The following is a 17,095-nucleotide window of genomic DNA, read 5'->3' on the forward strand; positions in this document are numbered from 1 at the left end:
AATATATAAAAATTCATATTTGATACATTATTCATATAATTTTTTAATTTTATAAGTAAATTTAAGAGATTGATCTCATTTTTTTAAACTAATTTGTTGTTTTTAAAATATATCTAAAGAAATATATATCATTTTAATAATTTTATTTGTAAAATCTAAAAATTACACCACTAATAAAATAATTTGTCATTATATAATTAGAGAGGTGAGAGGAGCCCAACTATATTTTTGAGCCTGGGTTGTTGCCAAGGATGATCCAATGTATCCCATCCAAATGTTGGGCATAGGCGTTTGGGCGTTAAAATGTCCTATTCGGCCCGGTCTAAAGTACCGTCTGCTCTTTCAGTTTGGAAAAAGGAGACCCCGGTTATATCATAGTAGTAATAGAGCAACAGCACTGCCTTTTTGCTTTTTCGTTTCCTCTTCAAATCCCTCTCACACCCAAGTAAAGCAAGACAACCGAGTTCCGTAATCGCGATGTCGGATCCGAAAAGCGGCGCCGGAACCTCCCAGACGAAGGCTCCGGCCAAGGACCCCAAGAAGAAAGATGAGAAGAAGGAGGAGGATCTGGTGAGTCGCCGTTCAGGATTTGGGTTTAGTTAACCGTATCGATTTTTACAACTTAGCTAGGTTTTTTTTTTTTTTTGGCATACGCAGTCGGAAGAAGATTTGGCTTTGAAGCAACAGTTGGAGCTATATGTAGAAAGAGTTCAGGACCCTGATCCTAGACTCCAGAAAGTAGCACTTGAGAGCATGAGGTAATCGATTATTTGCGAATTTGAGTGGAAATATTGAGGAAAGGGAAGCTTATTTTTAGTTCGAAAGAGTATTTATTTTATGTTTGTGTTTTTTATTAACATTTTATGAAGTCGATGGGTCAGGTCAAAACGTCAAATTGCCGCTGTGAATGTATCAAATTATTTTGCTTTTGTTGATTTTACTGTTAGTGGGAGCATCCATGGATGGGTTTAGTTACAATGCCTGAATAAAGCATCATTTTTTTCACAGTTTGATTTGATATCCTCATTTTAGGCAAGAAATCCGCACCTCAACAAGCTCCATGACTTCTGTTCCAAAGCCATTGAAATTTCTCCGTCCTCATTATGGAACTCTAAAGGCTTTTTATGAGACAATGCCAGAATCAGATTTGAAGGTATTCGTTGTTTTGCTTTAATCTATCTCCCATTACATCTTTTATAAGGTAAATCTATATGCGCTAAGCGATGCAGGGAAGGATGATCTAGATGCAGCCATTATTTTATATGGGGACTTTGTTCTTAATTTGCATTCCATGTGCATAATTGTTATTTATATAAATTTTTAGGGTATTTAGGATATTTGGTTTTAGCAGGTTCGTTTGTTTATCAGCGGGTTTTAGGAAGTAGTCTATAAATTCTTTCAGGTTACAATTAGTCATATTCTCACAAATCAAGAATTTTCTTGATGTCTTTTCTTTCCTAGTTATTTCCTTTTTCTCCATTTGTCCTGCATCACTAAGTTACTTTAACTTGTTTGCAGAAATACCTAGCTGATATCCTGTCCGTGTTGGCGCTGACCATGTCTGCAGAGGGCGAGCGGGTAGCTTTCCGGTTTTTGATTTTTATATTTTTTTGGGAATACTATATTTGGAGAATTACATAAGTTTTGATGTCTACTTGTTTTGTGCTCTAATTTTGATAATCCATCATTTTTTTTTTCGCATTTGACAATCCTACAGGAGAGTTTAAAATACAGATTGTTGGGTTCAGAAGGTGACATTGGTTCATGGGGCCATGAGTATGTGAGGTGAGCATTGTCTGACTTTATAACATACTCTTTTACTTTTTTAATTCTTGATATGTTGAATTAGTAGTGCTTCATTAGCTATATCTGGTCAAACTTGTTTTAGATTATGATTGTGTTGAGTTTTACCTGTTGGTAAATTGGTTGCCACTGCCATATTGGTGCTCCAACATTTTTTTTTTCTTAGAATTTGTATCCTAAGGATTATCTATGTGAATTTTTTCCTTGTATGTAAGAATTTGTATCCTAAGGATTACCTATGTGAACTTTATTCTTCTATGTATCGTCTTTCCATGTTGGCATTCAAATCTAACAGAAATTTTTTGTTCTCACTTGTTAATTTATATGTTGTCAGGAACTTGGCAGGAGAAATTGCACAAGAGTATATGAAGCGACAGGTTAGAAATCTAAGGAATCTTCAGACATCTAGTAACTTTTATGAGCTATGCACTTTAGAACATTTCTCTCAATGTGGTTTTCCTTAATGTTTAGACATTAATCTGGATTTTAATTGTATTTACTGACTTTGCCACCAATACAGAGCGAAGAGGCCCCAATTGAAGATCTAATGGAGCTTGTGCAACAAATTGTTGCTTTTCACATGAAGGTATGGGTCTCTCCTGATATGTAACAAGCAATTGATTTATTGCAGAAGAACAATTCTTTTCAGAATTTTCCACGGTTTCCTGTTTCTAACATATTTGTACTTTCTATGCAGCACAATGCTGAACCTGAAGCTGTTGATCTCTTGATGGAGGTACTATGCAACATTATTTCTTTCTTCAGGTTTCTTATGTGAGTTTTCTTCTATTATTGAGCTTGAAACATACTGCAGGTTGAAGATCTTGATCTTCTAGTTGAGCATGTTGATAGTACAAATTTCAAGAGAACTTGTCTATACCTCAAAAGTTCTGCTAGGTAACTAGAGCTTCCGAACAAATTGTTTATCAGACAATTTACGGAAAGTGTTTTTATTTGTTCTCCTGATGTATGTCTTCATTGCTGAGTTCTGATTGAGTATTCTCCAATCAATCATATGTAAAATTTATTGAGCCTTACATGCTGAACTAAAATTTTCAACTAGATCTCTCATGTATTCTTATCCATGACAAATGATGTTGCTCTTCTTGCTCTCCCCTTTTTGACATTTCATGCTGCATTATTTTGCAGATACCTTCCTGGACCAGATGACATGCTACATTTGGATATCGGTTACACAATATATCTTAAGTTTGAGGAATTTGCATATGCACTTCAGATTGCACTTTCTCTTGACAACATGCAGGTTTGTTTTCTAATATTTTCCTCTCCTACCATGTCATGTGGCATTGTTGAGAAAATTTTCTTTCAGGATGTCACTATGAAATTCATTTCTGGATTTTGTTGTTCCTAACAATTTAGAATGTGCTCTTGTAGCATGTGAGACAGGTGTTTACGTCTTGTGATGATATGCTGAGGAAGAAGCAATTTTGCTACATTCTTGCTCGACATGTATGTACTAGGTTTTCCTTGGCTTGATTCTTTGTGCTGGAAAGCATTTCAACTTTTTGTTGCTAAGTATGTCATTTGGTTTATATTTCCTTCTAATTACGGATGATTGGATTTCATTTTCTCATGGTCAAAATTAGGTATTGATGGATTTAAATATCTCCAGAGTTTAGTCTTTGTATGTATGCATCTGTTTGATGTGCTTGACGTTTTCTAAATTTTTCGTTTGTTTATGTATTTATCTATATCTTTTTGCAGGGTATTACTTTTGAGCTTGATGATGAAATGGTTGCAGATGATGATGACAGAGAGGCTTTACAGGATATCATCAACAATACTAAATTAAGTGAAAGTTATCTCACCCTTGCTCGCGATATCGAGGTTATGGAGCCTAAATCTCCGGAAGATATCTATAAGGTTTGGATTTCAATACTTTCTAAGTAGTGGTGTGGTTGGTAGCTTCCCCTCTCCCCCTCATCTTATTCCCTTTCCTAATGGAGGGTGTGAAGTGCTTACATGGATGGTTTGTTATTGCAGCGAGCACCTTATTTATTTTACATTGATATTGCCCATGTTGGCTAATTTGCTTCATCAAATTGATGATTTACATACTTGGATTTTGTTAGGCTCACTTGCTTGATGGCCGTGCTAGTGCTGGTGCAAGTGTTGATTCAGCTAGGCAGAACTTGGCTGCTACATTTGTTAATGCATTTGTTAATGCAGGGTTTGGCCAGGTATGGTTTGCAAATTTAAAATTATGAGGTTATGGAAGCTTAGTTTTTTATGTCAATTAAAATTTTTTCCCTTTCAGGATAAGTTAATGACAGCCCCAGCAGACCCTTTAAGTGGTGGTTCATCTGGAAATTGGCTATTCAAAAACAAAGAACATGGGAAGATCAGTGCTGCGGCAAGTCTGGTATGTATACCCATTTATAATAAATTTTGCTTCCGAATAGGCATGCATACACTGTTACGCGATTTCATGTTAGGAATTTAGTTTAAATATAAGATTCTCATCACTTTCCTCATAACAGGGAATGATTCTATTGTGGGATGTCGACTCTGGGCTTGCTCAGATTGACAAGTATTTCCATAGCAACGATAACCATGTGATTGCTGGAGCATTATTAGGAGTTGGGATAGTCAACTGTGGTGTTAAGAATGATTGTGATCCTGTGAGTTTCATTTCTTCTCATCTCTTGGTTTGTGCAAGGGCCACAAAGTATAATGTTTGCTATGTCTCTGTCTTATTTTCTCTTCTCAGGCACTAGCACTTCTGAGTGAATATATAGGTAAAGAAGATTCTTCAATCCGAATTGGTGCAATTCTAGGTTTGGGAATTGCATATGCTGGTGCTCAAAGTGAGCAGGTATACATCTCTCTCTCTCTCTCTCTCCCCCCTTTCAATAGAGATGGTAGGTCATGGCATTGGCAATTATGTCCTTTGTGATGAATTTAGGTTACCTCTGTAATATTTTGATCAGAGGCTCTTCATGTTTTGGTCATTTAAATATCTAATAATTCTATCGAGTTTTCTTTTGGAATTTGGCTGAAATTTTGGATGGGACATATTTATTTCTAATGAAAGCTTACCAATGTTATTGACAGATTCGTAGCAGCTTGACTCCCATACTTAGCGATGCAAAAGCCCCTCTTGATGTGATTGCATTTACTGCAATTTCATTGGGTTTGGTATTTGTGGGCTCCTGCAATGAGGAGGTTGCGCAGGCTATTATATTAGCTTTAATGGAACGAAGTGAGTCAGAATTTGGGGAGCCCCTCACTCGGCTTCTGCCTCTTGGTCTTGGCCTTCTATACCTTGGGAAGCAGGTGAATAACTAGTTTTGAGCTTTTGGCATACATTTGTTTCTCTTAAGAAAATTACATGTTCTTGTGGCCCTAGCTTCCATAGGTTCTAATTTTCAGTTTGGAAAAAAGTATGCTGTATGCAATTTTAGAACATTTCATAATGACTTGTTTTACAAAATCTTTTACTAACAGGAAAGTGTGGAGGCCACAGCAGAGGTCTCAAAAACATTTAATGAAAAGAAAAGAAAATATTGTGATATTACACTTCTTTCTTGTGCCTATGCTGGAACAGGGAATGTTCTAAAGGTAATCTCTTAAATCCCTTAAAATGGTGTTCAAAATTGGAATTAGTGTACATGTTATCTAAGCTGTTTTATATGCAGGTCCAGAACCTTCTCGTTCATTGTGCTCAACATCTCGAAAAGGGTGAAACCCACCAGGGACCGGCTGTACTTGGAATTGCCATGGTAGCAATGGCTGAAGAATTGGGTCTTGAGATGTCAATTCGTTCACTAGAGCATCTTTTGCAGTATGGTGAGCAGAATATCCGGCGGGCAGTTCCTTTGGCTCTTGGTCTTCTTTGTATATCCAACCCAAAGGTAAATGAATCTCATCACAACTGGCTGAAAACCTAGTTTGGCCATTTTTTAGTGGATGGAATTTTAGGTTGAGGATTTAAAGGCTCCACTTTTTAATCTGTAGCAAATGAGCTAAAAAATTGAGTTTGATCAATATGCCTTAGTGAAGTCAAACTGAGAAGCAGAGAACAATTAATTTGAATTGTTTCTTCACAATTTCATGACCCTGCTCTTAAACCCAAGATTAAAGGTCAAGATCCATTAATGTTCAGAAAGCTGCAGAGTTTTGCAGTTTTTTTTTATGCCTGTCTTGTTGGTTCATTGGTTGCACATATATTCTACAGGTGAATGTTATGGACACTTTAAGCAGGCTAAGTCATGATACAGATTCAGAAGTTGCAATGGTAAGATGATTAGAGTAAAGCTTTTTCTTTATTATTTATGTTGTTTCATCAGCTAGCAGTTTTAAGTGTTTGTGTGGATGCTACAGGCTGCAGTTATCTCCTTGGGTTTGATAGGTGCTGGAACCAATAATGCTCGCATAGCTGGCATGCTTCGCAATCTTTCAAGTTATTACTACAAAGATGCTAGCCTCTTATTCTGTGTATGTTTTTTTTTTTTTTTGGTTGGCAATTGTGTTAATGGTTTCTACCATGATACCATGTGCTTTGTTAGAGAACTAAGGCTTGATTGCTTCTGCAGGTTCGAATTGCTCAAGGTTTAGTACATTTGGGGAAGGGTCTATTGACTCTTAATCCCTATCATTCTGATCATGTTTTGCTCTCACCGTAAGTGGTTCTTTCTACATAAACATTCACCAAAATAAAAAAAATAAAATTCATGAAATGATATATTCAGTTTTAACTTTGGGGAGTGGCTTTCTTTCTATATGCTAGTAGGTGCTTCATTTTGGTTCACCTTATAAAAATTTCTTTCTCATTGTTACCTTCAGGACTGCACTTGCTGGTTTGGTTACAATGCTGCATGCATGTCTTGATATGAAAGCTATAATACTGGGGAAATACCATTATGTTCTCTACTTCCTTGTTCTGGCAATGCAGGTTCATTTCAGTAATACTACTTACTTTCGCTGTTTGTCTGTTTCTTAATGCAGTTTTTTTAATGTTTTTTTTCTTGTACAGCCAAGGATGTTGATGACTGTTGACGAAAACCTTAAACCTCTCTCAGTCCCAGTTCGGGTGGGTCAGGCTGTTGATGTTGTGGGCCAGGCTGGCCGACCCAAGACTATTACTGGTTTCCAAACCCATTCCACCCCCGTTCTTCTTGCTGCCGGCGATAGAGCAGAACTGGCTACTGAAAAGTAAGCCACCTCCTGAGTGACTCGGAATGTTACATTATTTAACTGATTTCATATTTCTCTAACGATTCCATTTGAACAGGTATATTCCCCTCTCACCCATCCTGGAGGGCCATGTTATTTTGAAAGAAAATCCAGAGTACAGAGAGGATAGTTAGGTTTAAAGTACGAATTTGGAGCAAACTTGGATGTTTATTCATTGTAACTTAAATTTTGTAACTTAAATAATTTTTATGCATCATAAAATTTCCATTTGTCCTCTACAAACGTTCCCTGTCGCTTTGGTATAGCTCTCAAGATTTCTTATCAATGAACTGCTTCTCCATGCACTCGTTTAAAGATAATAGTGGAAATTAGCAAATGTTCTTCTCACTGATTCTTTCAGTCTCGTCTCCTTCGTATTTCAAATTCAGTTCCCAAATCTATGTGACCATGTTCGGGTTGGTGGAATTGTTGATGTTAATACGGCTTGCAACTCATCTTTGGTAAATATGAAGTAGTTTCACATTTGGGCATGCCTCGGTTATAAAAATTTAAGATCATAGGCTTGGCAAGAAAAGGTAAAACTATATATGATTTTGCGTTAATGCTTGAAGCTTTTTCACGTGAGACTGCATTTTTATGCGTACAAGCACAAATGTGAAACAAGATAGATTCTCATAATTTATGTAAGATGATCTTTGCTCCATATTGAGGTTAAAGTGTTACAGCAGCATATGGAGGGTGAGGATAGGTTGGTGATAGCTCTAAAATGAGAAATTCTGCAAGATTTTGGACATGGCCAACTTGGATTCAAGCATCGCAAAGTTTTGTTCAACCAAGGACGAATTAGGATATTTTGTCCTTAGTTGCCTTGAATATCCCTTCTGAGAATCTTTCTGGCTAGAAGTTGTATTCCATTACATCCTCTCCCCATTGCTCTGTATCTCCATGGACAAGGTGCAATGCCATAAACAGCTGCACCCTTGCTGGAAGACACAAATTACCCAGCTTCGTCTCGTATTTGCATCGAATAAGGGATGTTGAGGTATACAGTCTCAATACAAGAAGCAAGAATCATGTTTACCTTGTAAGAAACAATAAATAAATAAAACCAATCTTCAATCCAACAGCATAAGAAAATCGACAAAACTAACCACTAACTACACTTACTATCTCCAGGCCATTCAAGTCATCATATGTTGGTTTGTTCTTCCCAAAAACTTGCAATACTTCTTCCCTGGCCGCTCCTGCCATTCAGTGTGCATGGTCAACACAATCACGGTCCACGTCAACAAAGTGGCTGTGGTTTCCTGACCAGCAAAGTAGAACAACTTGCACTCTCCGATCACAATCTTCCTTGGTCATCCCGGTGTTGGAATCCTTCTTTTCTTGTATCTCATTGAGATTAGACTTCAGCAGCAAGCCCAACAAATCTTCTTTGTGATATCCTGATCTTATAGCCTTCTCTCGGTTTTCTATTATACCTGTCTGTCAATAAGGATCCAACTTCCTGGTGTATGTGCTTCATTATTTTGTTTACTTTGGTTGGCAGAAACCTGAATAAGAGTGAAGAGCAATATAAATTTGTGTGACAATTACCATAAACTCTGTTATTAAATTCTGCAACATTTCAGAAATTTCTCATATTTCTGGGGTAAATATCTCTAAACAGCTAGAATTACGAAATAACGAGTGAAATATAAGGTAACATTCATGAGCAGATGCCTTGTGTAAAATATACCTTAACAATGGGAAATTGCTCATCTGAGATTGTAAAAAGAGCGGGCCCTTTCCTGTTGAAGAAGAAATATCAACCTCACTTCTTCGAAATTGACGCGAAAAGCTGCTCTCGATATGACATCCCCGGTTAAGTTTCGAAATTCAACAGACATATCCCCTTCACAAGATCCCGTGAAGCTCACTAACTTGTTCCACTTTTCAATCAATTCTTCCGTACAAACAACAAATGCAGGCAACATAAAATTGCTGGGAAAAACAACACGCCCAGTAAACACACACAAAAAAATAAGCTCAAATTAAGAATAAGAACACACAAATATATTTGATTCGATCCAACTCAAAATGACCTACTTCAAACCTAATCCACTATCAAATAAATCTTTACAATTGTGAGATTTTTAGAATAAGAAAAGTCTCATAAATTCCTTACTCAAAACTTAACTCAAAACTCAATTACACATTTTTAATAGCCTACTCACTTAGCTATTCTTTTGGTGTCTAATCTCTGAGATTATCAAACCAAAACCAAAACATCATATTTATAAATATGAAACCCCTTATACCTTTACCAAACTCTCAATGTAGGATATAAGACAAACTCAAACTCACTTAACTTTCAATGTGGGATTTTGAGATTCGAGGTAAATCTTAATAAATCCTCCCTAAACTTGAATCTCTAAACACTTCAACAGTATCTATAAAGCTAACATGCTTACCTTTCTTCTTTTCTTTCATCACAGGCATCCCAACAACTGAGCCTCCATCAAACATGTACAAATGATTATTGATCCTATTCCCTTATAAAATCACACTACCATTCTTGTACACTTTCAACCAATCATTACTACCATAATATGTGTATCCCCGAGAAGCTAACTTACCGAAAGTAATCAAATTGTACTGACAACTTGGTACATACCTTACATGACGAAGCGTCCTAATAACACCATTGTGAGATCTAAGGCGAACACTCCCAATGCCTTGAATCTACACCTTTTTCTTTGTTAGCAACCACAATATCCTCATACTTTTCATTCTCATCCAACTCCATAAAGTAATTCCTATAATTGTAAACATGAACTGTAGCAGCTGAATCTAAAACCCAACCTTTATCACTTTTCAAAGTCTGAGTCTTATCAATACAAGTTGTCAAAACAACATCATCAGACACGACAGCAGTAGTATCACTCTTTTCTTCATCTGATTTCTTCTAATCATTCGCCCTTTTAGAAGTAGTCATATCCCTTCTCAGCTTCCTGCGGTGCACTTGGATATATCCCTTCTCACCACAACAATAACATTCGATATCAATGTTAATCTCTGTCTCTTGACTTGGATCTCCCTCTTGATCTATCAATCCTCTTTTAAGTCCTCTCTGATCAAAATCCTCTACAACTAGTGTACTCCCTTTAGGTGATGAGTTCTGAGCTCCCATAAACCTTTCATTCTCACGTAACAAGGCAGTCACATTATCCAACTTCAAAGTAGACTTGTCCACCAACACAGTCTAAACTAAAAGCCTATAAGACTTGGGTAAAGATGACAGCAAAATTAAAGCCTTCTCTTCATTTTTAACTCATCAACAGAAATCGCTAGCAATTGAGAAACCAATCTATTAAACTCATTCAGATGATTATGAAGACTCATACCTTCTTTCATCTTCAGAGAATACAGATCCATCTTCAAACATAATCTATTAGTCAATGACTTCGAAGCATAAATACCTTCAAGCTTATCATACAAACTATTAGGAGTACTCTCAGTCAACACACTGTATTTTACCTCTGGAGCTAGCGCCAATCTAATAGTACTAATAGCTTTCTTTTGAATCCTATTCCAATTAGCATAAGACATTCCCTCAGCTTACTATTCTCTAATGCCTTATCCAATCCTTATTGTACTAACAGATCTTAAATCGTACTTTATCATAACATAAAATTACTTTTTTCATCAAATAACAGAATCTCAAACTTAGGCATAGACATATCAAATAACAGAATCTCAAACTTAGGCATAGACATACTAGACATACCTTCTTCAAACATCTTCAAACACTGTTTCACGATCTCTTATGCCCATAAACCTTAAACCTCAAACCTAGCTCTGACACCACTTGTTGGAAAAAATAGCACCCATACGCAGTAATCACATATAAAAAAATAAGCTCAAATCAAGAATAAGAACACACAAATATATTTGATTCAGCCCAACTCAAAATGGCCTAATCCACTATCAAATAAATCTTTAAAATTATGAGACTTTTAGAATGAGAAAAGTTTGATAAAACTCCTTACTCAAAACTTAACTTAAAACGTAGTTACACATTTTTAATAGCCTACTCACTTAGTTATTTTTTGGGTGTTTAACTCTCTAGGATTACCAAACCAAAACCAAAACATCATATTTATAAATATGAAACCCTTTATACCTTTACTAAACTCCTAAAGTGAGATACAAGAAAAACTCAAACTCACTTAACTTTCGATGTGAGATTTTGAGATTCAAGGCAAATCCCAACAAAAATAACACCAAAGGATGAAATAGGTTGCCAATAATACTGGAAAAAAATTGCTAAACAAGAAAGAAAATGAAAAAAAAAAAACAAAAACAGAAGCCAAAGAAAAACCATCAACTTCTTTATGTGGAAGGCGCGATTAATGATTTTCCTGTATTTGTTTCCATTATAGCTTGCAAGGCCAGTCATGAATAGCTCAGTGAATGAATTTATTTCTGGCTTAGCGAAATCACCAGATTTGTTGTTCATAATCTCTTTTTATTAAGTTTGGCTCCATGATATTGCCACACGTGGAGTTGTTCCATACCAAATAATGAACAATTTTTTTGCATAGTTTTCACATATACAATGAGGATTCTTGTCTGTTGCATTTCTTTTCTGACCATTGACATATGGGTACATCATGTTTTAGGCAGTTTTACACTTTAATTTAAGAATCAAAAAATCATACCCTTATGAATTTTGTACGTTTAATATAGTGACATAAGAAAATTCATAACTAAAATTTCACTAGACATGAGGAATTATAACTAAAACTAAAAAATATAATCCACTTCCACCACGCTAAAAAGGTCTTTCAATTTTATTTTGGTTGGCTTTAAAAAAATTTCATTTATAAGGCAAATGAAGGGGATAAAAAGAATGATGTAATGAACTTCTAGCATTTGAAAAGCTCATTTCTATTCTGAATCGACCTAGAATACATCAACATCATACTGCTGTATGCTCTATTTTATCGCTTTTCTTTGTCCAGAATATCTCAAGAGAGTTTTATATTATTATATTTTGATGCTTGCTAGTGAAATTCTACGTTGGACAATGATAACCATCGTAATGTTCTAGGCTTTGTTAGTTTTGATTCTAATGATCCGTACAATTTTATTAAAAAAAGAAACCCTCCGAAATGCAAAGTTAGAAACAGAAGGAAATAAACAAGACTGAAACTTGTTGAAATCAGTAAAAAACACACGAAAAGAAATACGGTAGCATAACATACTGTAAATTAGTTGTGACGAGATTATGAAGCAAAAGATTGATACGAGGGAAGATGTCCTGCAGCTGCTTGATGGGTTCCGACCTTTTTTCCCTAGCTAACTTTATCATCTCCTTGATGTTCCCATTAACTAACTTTCTGGATATCTATAGATGCCTCATTTCTATAGCTGGTTCTCTATCATATTCTGTTACAACCATATGACATACAAAAGTGTCAGATCCCAGACTATGGTCATAACAGAAAGAATTGTAACCAACATAACATTCTCTATTAGATCTTATAAGAAATTTATTTGTGATTGATTAAATATTACTTAATGGATTAAAACATTTACAGAAGAAAAATTTTAAAAGAAAAGAAATTTTTAATCAGCAAGTTTATATGCTTATAAAAAGGTGAAGTTTCTATAAGGTTAAGTACAAGAAAAAGATATAAGAGAGTTGTAGAATTTTATGAGACATGCACCCCATAAGATAACAAGAAATTGACGTCTTTATGGGTGTATATGTTTGAGTGAACTAGAGAAGACTTAGATGGTCCATATAAATATAGTGTATGGATGTACATGGTACATATTTGTTTGGGTCGAGAATATTTCATATAGTTAGAGGAGATTAAGAGGATCTATGGGTATTAATTGTTGAGTGAGATTGATTTGTTGGTTGTATGTTTGTAATTCTTTACTATTAGTAGATTTTTTTTCTCTCGTCCATGGACGTAATTAGGTTAGGTTGAATTATGTTAAATTATGATCTCTTATGTGATCGCTTGATTGTTTGATTATGTTGATTATGATTTTGTTGGTTTAATTGGATTAAAGATTTTTTGCCTAATAGTTGATATCAAAACTGTTGTGATCTTAATAAGTAGTATTAGAGCTAAAAGTTTGAGATGTGGGAAGAGGCAAGCATAAAAGGGCTCAACTCAAGGAAAAAGTTCATTTTTAAGGATTGGTTTGTGTGAAACTTGAAGACATACAGAAAAGATTGTTACGAGGCTTATTTTGTAAGTGCAATCAAGCATGTTTAGTATAAAAATTGATAAGTTAATGAAATTTGAGTTAACGTAAAGATTATTGGGAATAGTAACTCAAAATTATAAGAGATTTGTTTGAGATTGGTTAGTTATTACTTGGATTAGAAGATTTACAAAAGAGGAATTCTAAGAGGAAAGAGATTCTTGATAAATAAGTTTGTATACTTATAAATAGGTAGAGTCTCTATAGGATTAGATATGAGAAAAGATATAAGAAAATTGTAGGGTTTTATAGGTGTGTATGTTTGAGTGGATTAAAAGAAACTAAGATGATCCATATAGATATGATACATGAATATGTCACGATCTTAAACTGAAGCCAAAAATCTTACGTCGATTGAGTACTAGAGTTGGTCTTGGGATATAAAGGTTCACATCACCTTTTTCTTATGAGGCATCTTTTGTGGGATAAAACTATAAGGCCAAAGGGGCCAAAGCTGACAATACCTCATAAAGGTATGAATTGTGACAAGTAGGTTGATTTGGGATGTCACATAAGTGCATGCCTAGGTCTTGAAGTTGCACGAGCCTAGAGATTGAGTCTCAACCCATGATAAGTGGTATCAGTGCCAGCTATGGGGGTACTAGCGATATGTTACCGAGGATGATGGACCCTCATTGGAGTGGAGAGGGATGTCATGGTTCTAAACTGAATACAGGAATCCCACATCGGTTGAGTATTAGAGTTGGTCTTGGGATATAAGGGTTCACACCGCTTTTTTCTTGTTAAGTGCTTTTTGAAGGACAAAATCGTGAGGCCAAAGAGGTCATAGTAGACAATACCTTACAAGGTTGTAGTCTTGCATTTCAACATCTTTTACTTAAAAAGTAAAAAGATCTGGGGAGTTTCACTATTTTTTGTAAAATTGGACATTTAAAATTTAATAAAACTATTTGTGATCTTTAATCTAATATAAATTTAATGCCTATGAATGTTTTCTTGCAGCTAAGATATGGTGTACTAAAGCCTCCAACTTTCACCACTAAGTTTGCTAATAGATCTATGAAAAAACCTTAAGAAATGTTGGAGAATATATTAGTAAAAGTCAACAAGTATACTTTTCCTATGGATTTTGTTGTCTTAGATATGGAGGATAACAAGCAAGAAAATAAGCAAAAAGGGTTTATAAGTCTAAAATTTCTTTTTTTTCCCACCTTAACCCAAGCTTTACATTACAAGCCTTAAAAACCTTTTGATCTTGAGCCAAGTATATAAGTCTAACATTAAAGGAGAGGAAAAAGAAAAGTAAACATATGAACTATATTCTATCTTTAAGTAAATATGTAATGATATATTTTACATTATTTTTGCTTAAATTATATGTATGGATTAGAGACAGAGTAATTTCATATAAATGAAGATTATATGAGATTGAAAGCTTACTTTTTGGATAAATTTCTTGTGAATTTATGTTTGTAATTATTTTTATATTATGCTATAATACACGATCGAGAATTTATGACATTTTTAACTTTGTGCACATGTATATTGAGTTTTAGTATTGCTAATTAGAGAATTTTGCTTGAGAACAAACAAAGATTTAAGTGTGAATGTGTGATACCACTTAATAATATAATGATTTACAAGTTCACTTTGGTTAGAAATTTTTAAAAGATTAAATACATATTTGACCCCCAAATTTTAAAATTTTTGTTACTTAGTACCTAAAAATTTTTTCTATCACATTGGTACCTTTGACTAATGCTGTTAATCAAATTTGCTTACATAGCATGAATATCTAATAAGATACTAACATTTATCAAAAAGTCTAATTAGTGCCACATCATCATTGCCATGTCATCATAAAAAAGAAAAATTCAAAAAAAAATCTCAAAACTTTTTTAAAATTACAAAATTTTAAAAAAATTTTAAAAAGTTTTCAAAATCTAAAAAATTCAAAAAAAATTTAAATAATTAAAATATAAAATATAAAATGTAAAAATTTTTCAAAATTATAAAAAATTATAAAAAAATATTTAAAAATTCAAAAAATAATTTAAAAAATCTAACAACTTCTCAAATTATCAAAAAATCAAAAAATAATTTCAAAATATTTTTTGAAAATTCAAACAAATAAAATTTAAAAATTTTGAAAAAACTTTAAAAATTCTAAAAACTTCTAAAACATTTAGAAATTTTAAAATTCTAAAAAATCTAAAAAACTTCTAAAGACTTTTAAAAAATTATAAAAGTTTTAAAAAGTTTTAAAAATTCTAAAAATTATACAAAATTTTAAAAAAATAAAAAATAATTAAGGAAAATTCAAAACTTTCAAAAAAACTTTTAATTTTTTAAAAAAATTTATAGAATTGTATTTTTTATAAAATTTAATTTTTTTTATTTTAAAAATTTTTAGAATTCTTAAAATTTTTGAAATTATGATAATTTTTATAATTTATAAAATTATTTCACATTTTTTATTTTTAATATATTAAAAATTTTGGAGAAATTTAAAAATTTTTATGAATATTTCAAAAATTTTTTATTTTTTTTAGAAGTTATGGAAATAAAAAATTTTTATAAATATTTAAAATTTTAAAATACTTTGAGAATTTTTTTTTTAGCAATTTTTAGAATTTTTTAAAGTTTTTAAAATTTTTGGAATTTTTGAAAATTTTATTAAAAATTTTAGAATTTTTTTTACAAGTTTTTTATTATTTTAGAATTTTTAAAATTTTTTAAAATTTTTTTAAAATTTTTAAAATTTTTAAAATTTTACAAGTTTTTGAAATTAAATTTTTCTATAAATTTAAAAAATTTAAAAAATATTTTATATTTTTTAAAAATATTTTCAAATTGTTTTTAATTGTTTTTTATGTTTTTAAATTTTTTGTTAAAGTTTTTAAAATTTTTAGAAAATGTAAAATTTTTAGAATTTTAAAAAATTTTTTAGTAAAATTATAAAAAATGTTAAAATTTTTAAAAAACTTTTATAATTTTTTTATAATTTTTTTGAAATTTTCTTTTTTATGCGAAAATGATAATGATGATATAGTACTAATTGAACTTTTTGACACATGTCAGCATCTTATTAGATGTTGATGCTACATTAGCAAAGTTGACTAACAACGTTAATATGAGGTACCAACATGATAACAATTTGAAAGTTCAAGTACCAATGTGATAGAAAAATTCTTTAGATACCAATATGGTAAAAATTTTAAAATTTAAGAGCCAAATATGTATTTAACTCAATTTTAAATTTTGATTGAATTTTGTGAATTTAATGTCTATTTTCTTGATCTTTAGGTTTTTCTACCTAGAGTAGAATTTTTATTCATTTTTCATATAAGGGATCATGCAAGATTAAGACAAGCTTCATTCTTATATTATTTGGCCAAACATATAAGAATGGAATTGAATTTGACTTGAAGAAAGATTACCTAATTGACTTGAAGTAGGAATTATAATGGCATTATGACTTACAAAAACATTCAATTATCTTATATTTAAGAGGACTTCATAATGCACATGTGATAATTAAAGAGTTTTGATCAAGAAAAGACTTTATGAAGCATTTGACCAAAAGGGTTTTTGCTCAACCATGACTCTTTTTATCTCTATTTAAAAAGTTATATGATAAGAAGGACTTTTGCAGATTAAGCTCAAAAAGTTTGGATGAAAATTAATAGCATGTTTTTGGATTGCAAGCATTAACTGAAACTATCAAGATGAATCCATTTAAGATCCAACATCCAATATGGAATCCTAAAGAGTATGAGCGGCTAAGACTCTCTAATAGTGAACATCCCACATTCGGCTAACTTCTTTAGAGATCAAGATAACTTTTATCATGTAATGTTTTGATAAGATTGAACTTGTGAGCTTATATCTACCCTTAGTCGAACCT

General features: G+C 32.8%; 1 protein-coding gene across 2 annotated transcripts; it reads left to right on the top strand.

The window, feature by feature from the left end:
• Positions 1 to 399: 399 nt before the first annotated feature.
• On the top strand, positions 400 to 7,242 carry LOC111282142 (26S proteasome non-ATPase regulatory subunit 2 homolog A). Of its 2 annotated transcripts, none has more exons than XM_089760878.1 (25): positions 400 to 570; positions 658 to 758; positions 1,009 to 1,153; positions 1,519 to 1,578; positions 1,718 to 1,785; positions 2,138 to 2,180; positions 2,324 to 2,389; positions 2,501 to 2,539; positions 2,618 to 2,700; positions 2,953 to 3,067; positions 3,199 to 3,273; positions 3,529 to 3,687; positions 3,897 to 4,004; positions 4,082 to 4,186; positions 4,305 to 4,445; positions 4,535 to 4,639; positions 4,879 to 5,100; positions 5,272 to 5,385; positions 5,463 to 5,678; positions 6,002 to 6,061; positions 6,148 to 6,261; positions 6,360 to 6,445; positions 6,610 to 6,718; positions 6,800 to 6,978; positions 7,058 to 7,242. In XM_089760878.1, the coding sequence occupies exons 3-25, from the start codon at positions 1,061 to 1,063 to the stop codon at positions 7,131 to 7,133; spliced, it is 2,436 nt and encodes an 811-aa protein (XP_089617004.1). In that variant the 5' UTR covers positions 400 to 570; positions 658 to 758; positions 1,009 to 1,060; the 3' UTR covers positions 7,134 to 7,242. The 2 variants fall into 2 exon arrangements, with proteins under 2 accessions (XP_089617004.1, XP_022725840.1); XM_022870105.2 differs by having other exon boundaries at positions 1,033 to 1,153.
• The last annotated feature ends 9,853 nt before the right edge of the window (positions 7,243 to 17,095 follow it).

Source organism: Durio zibethinus, chromosome 5, assembly GCF_047325235.1.
Source record: "Durio zibethinus cultivar Kanyao isolate XHJ-2024 chromosome 5, ASM4732523v1, whole genome shotgun sequence".
Taxonomy (NCBI): domain Eukaryota; kingdom Viridiplantae; phylum Streptophyta; class Magnoliopsida; order Malvales; family Malvaceae; genus Durio; species Durio zibethinus.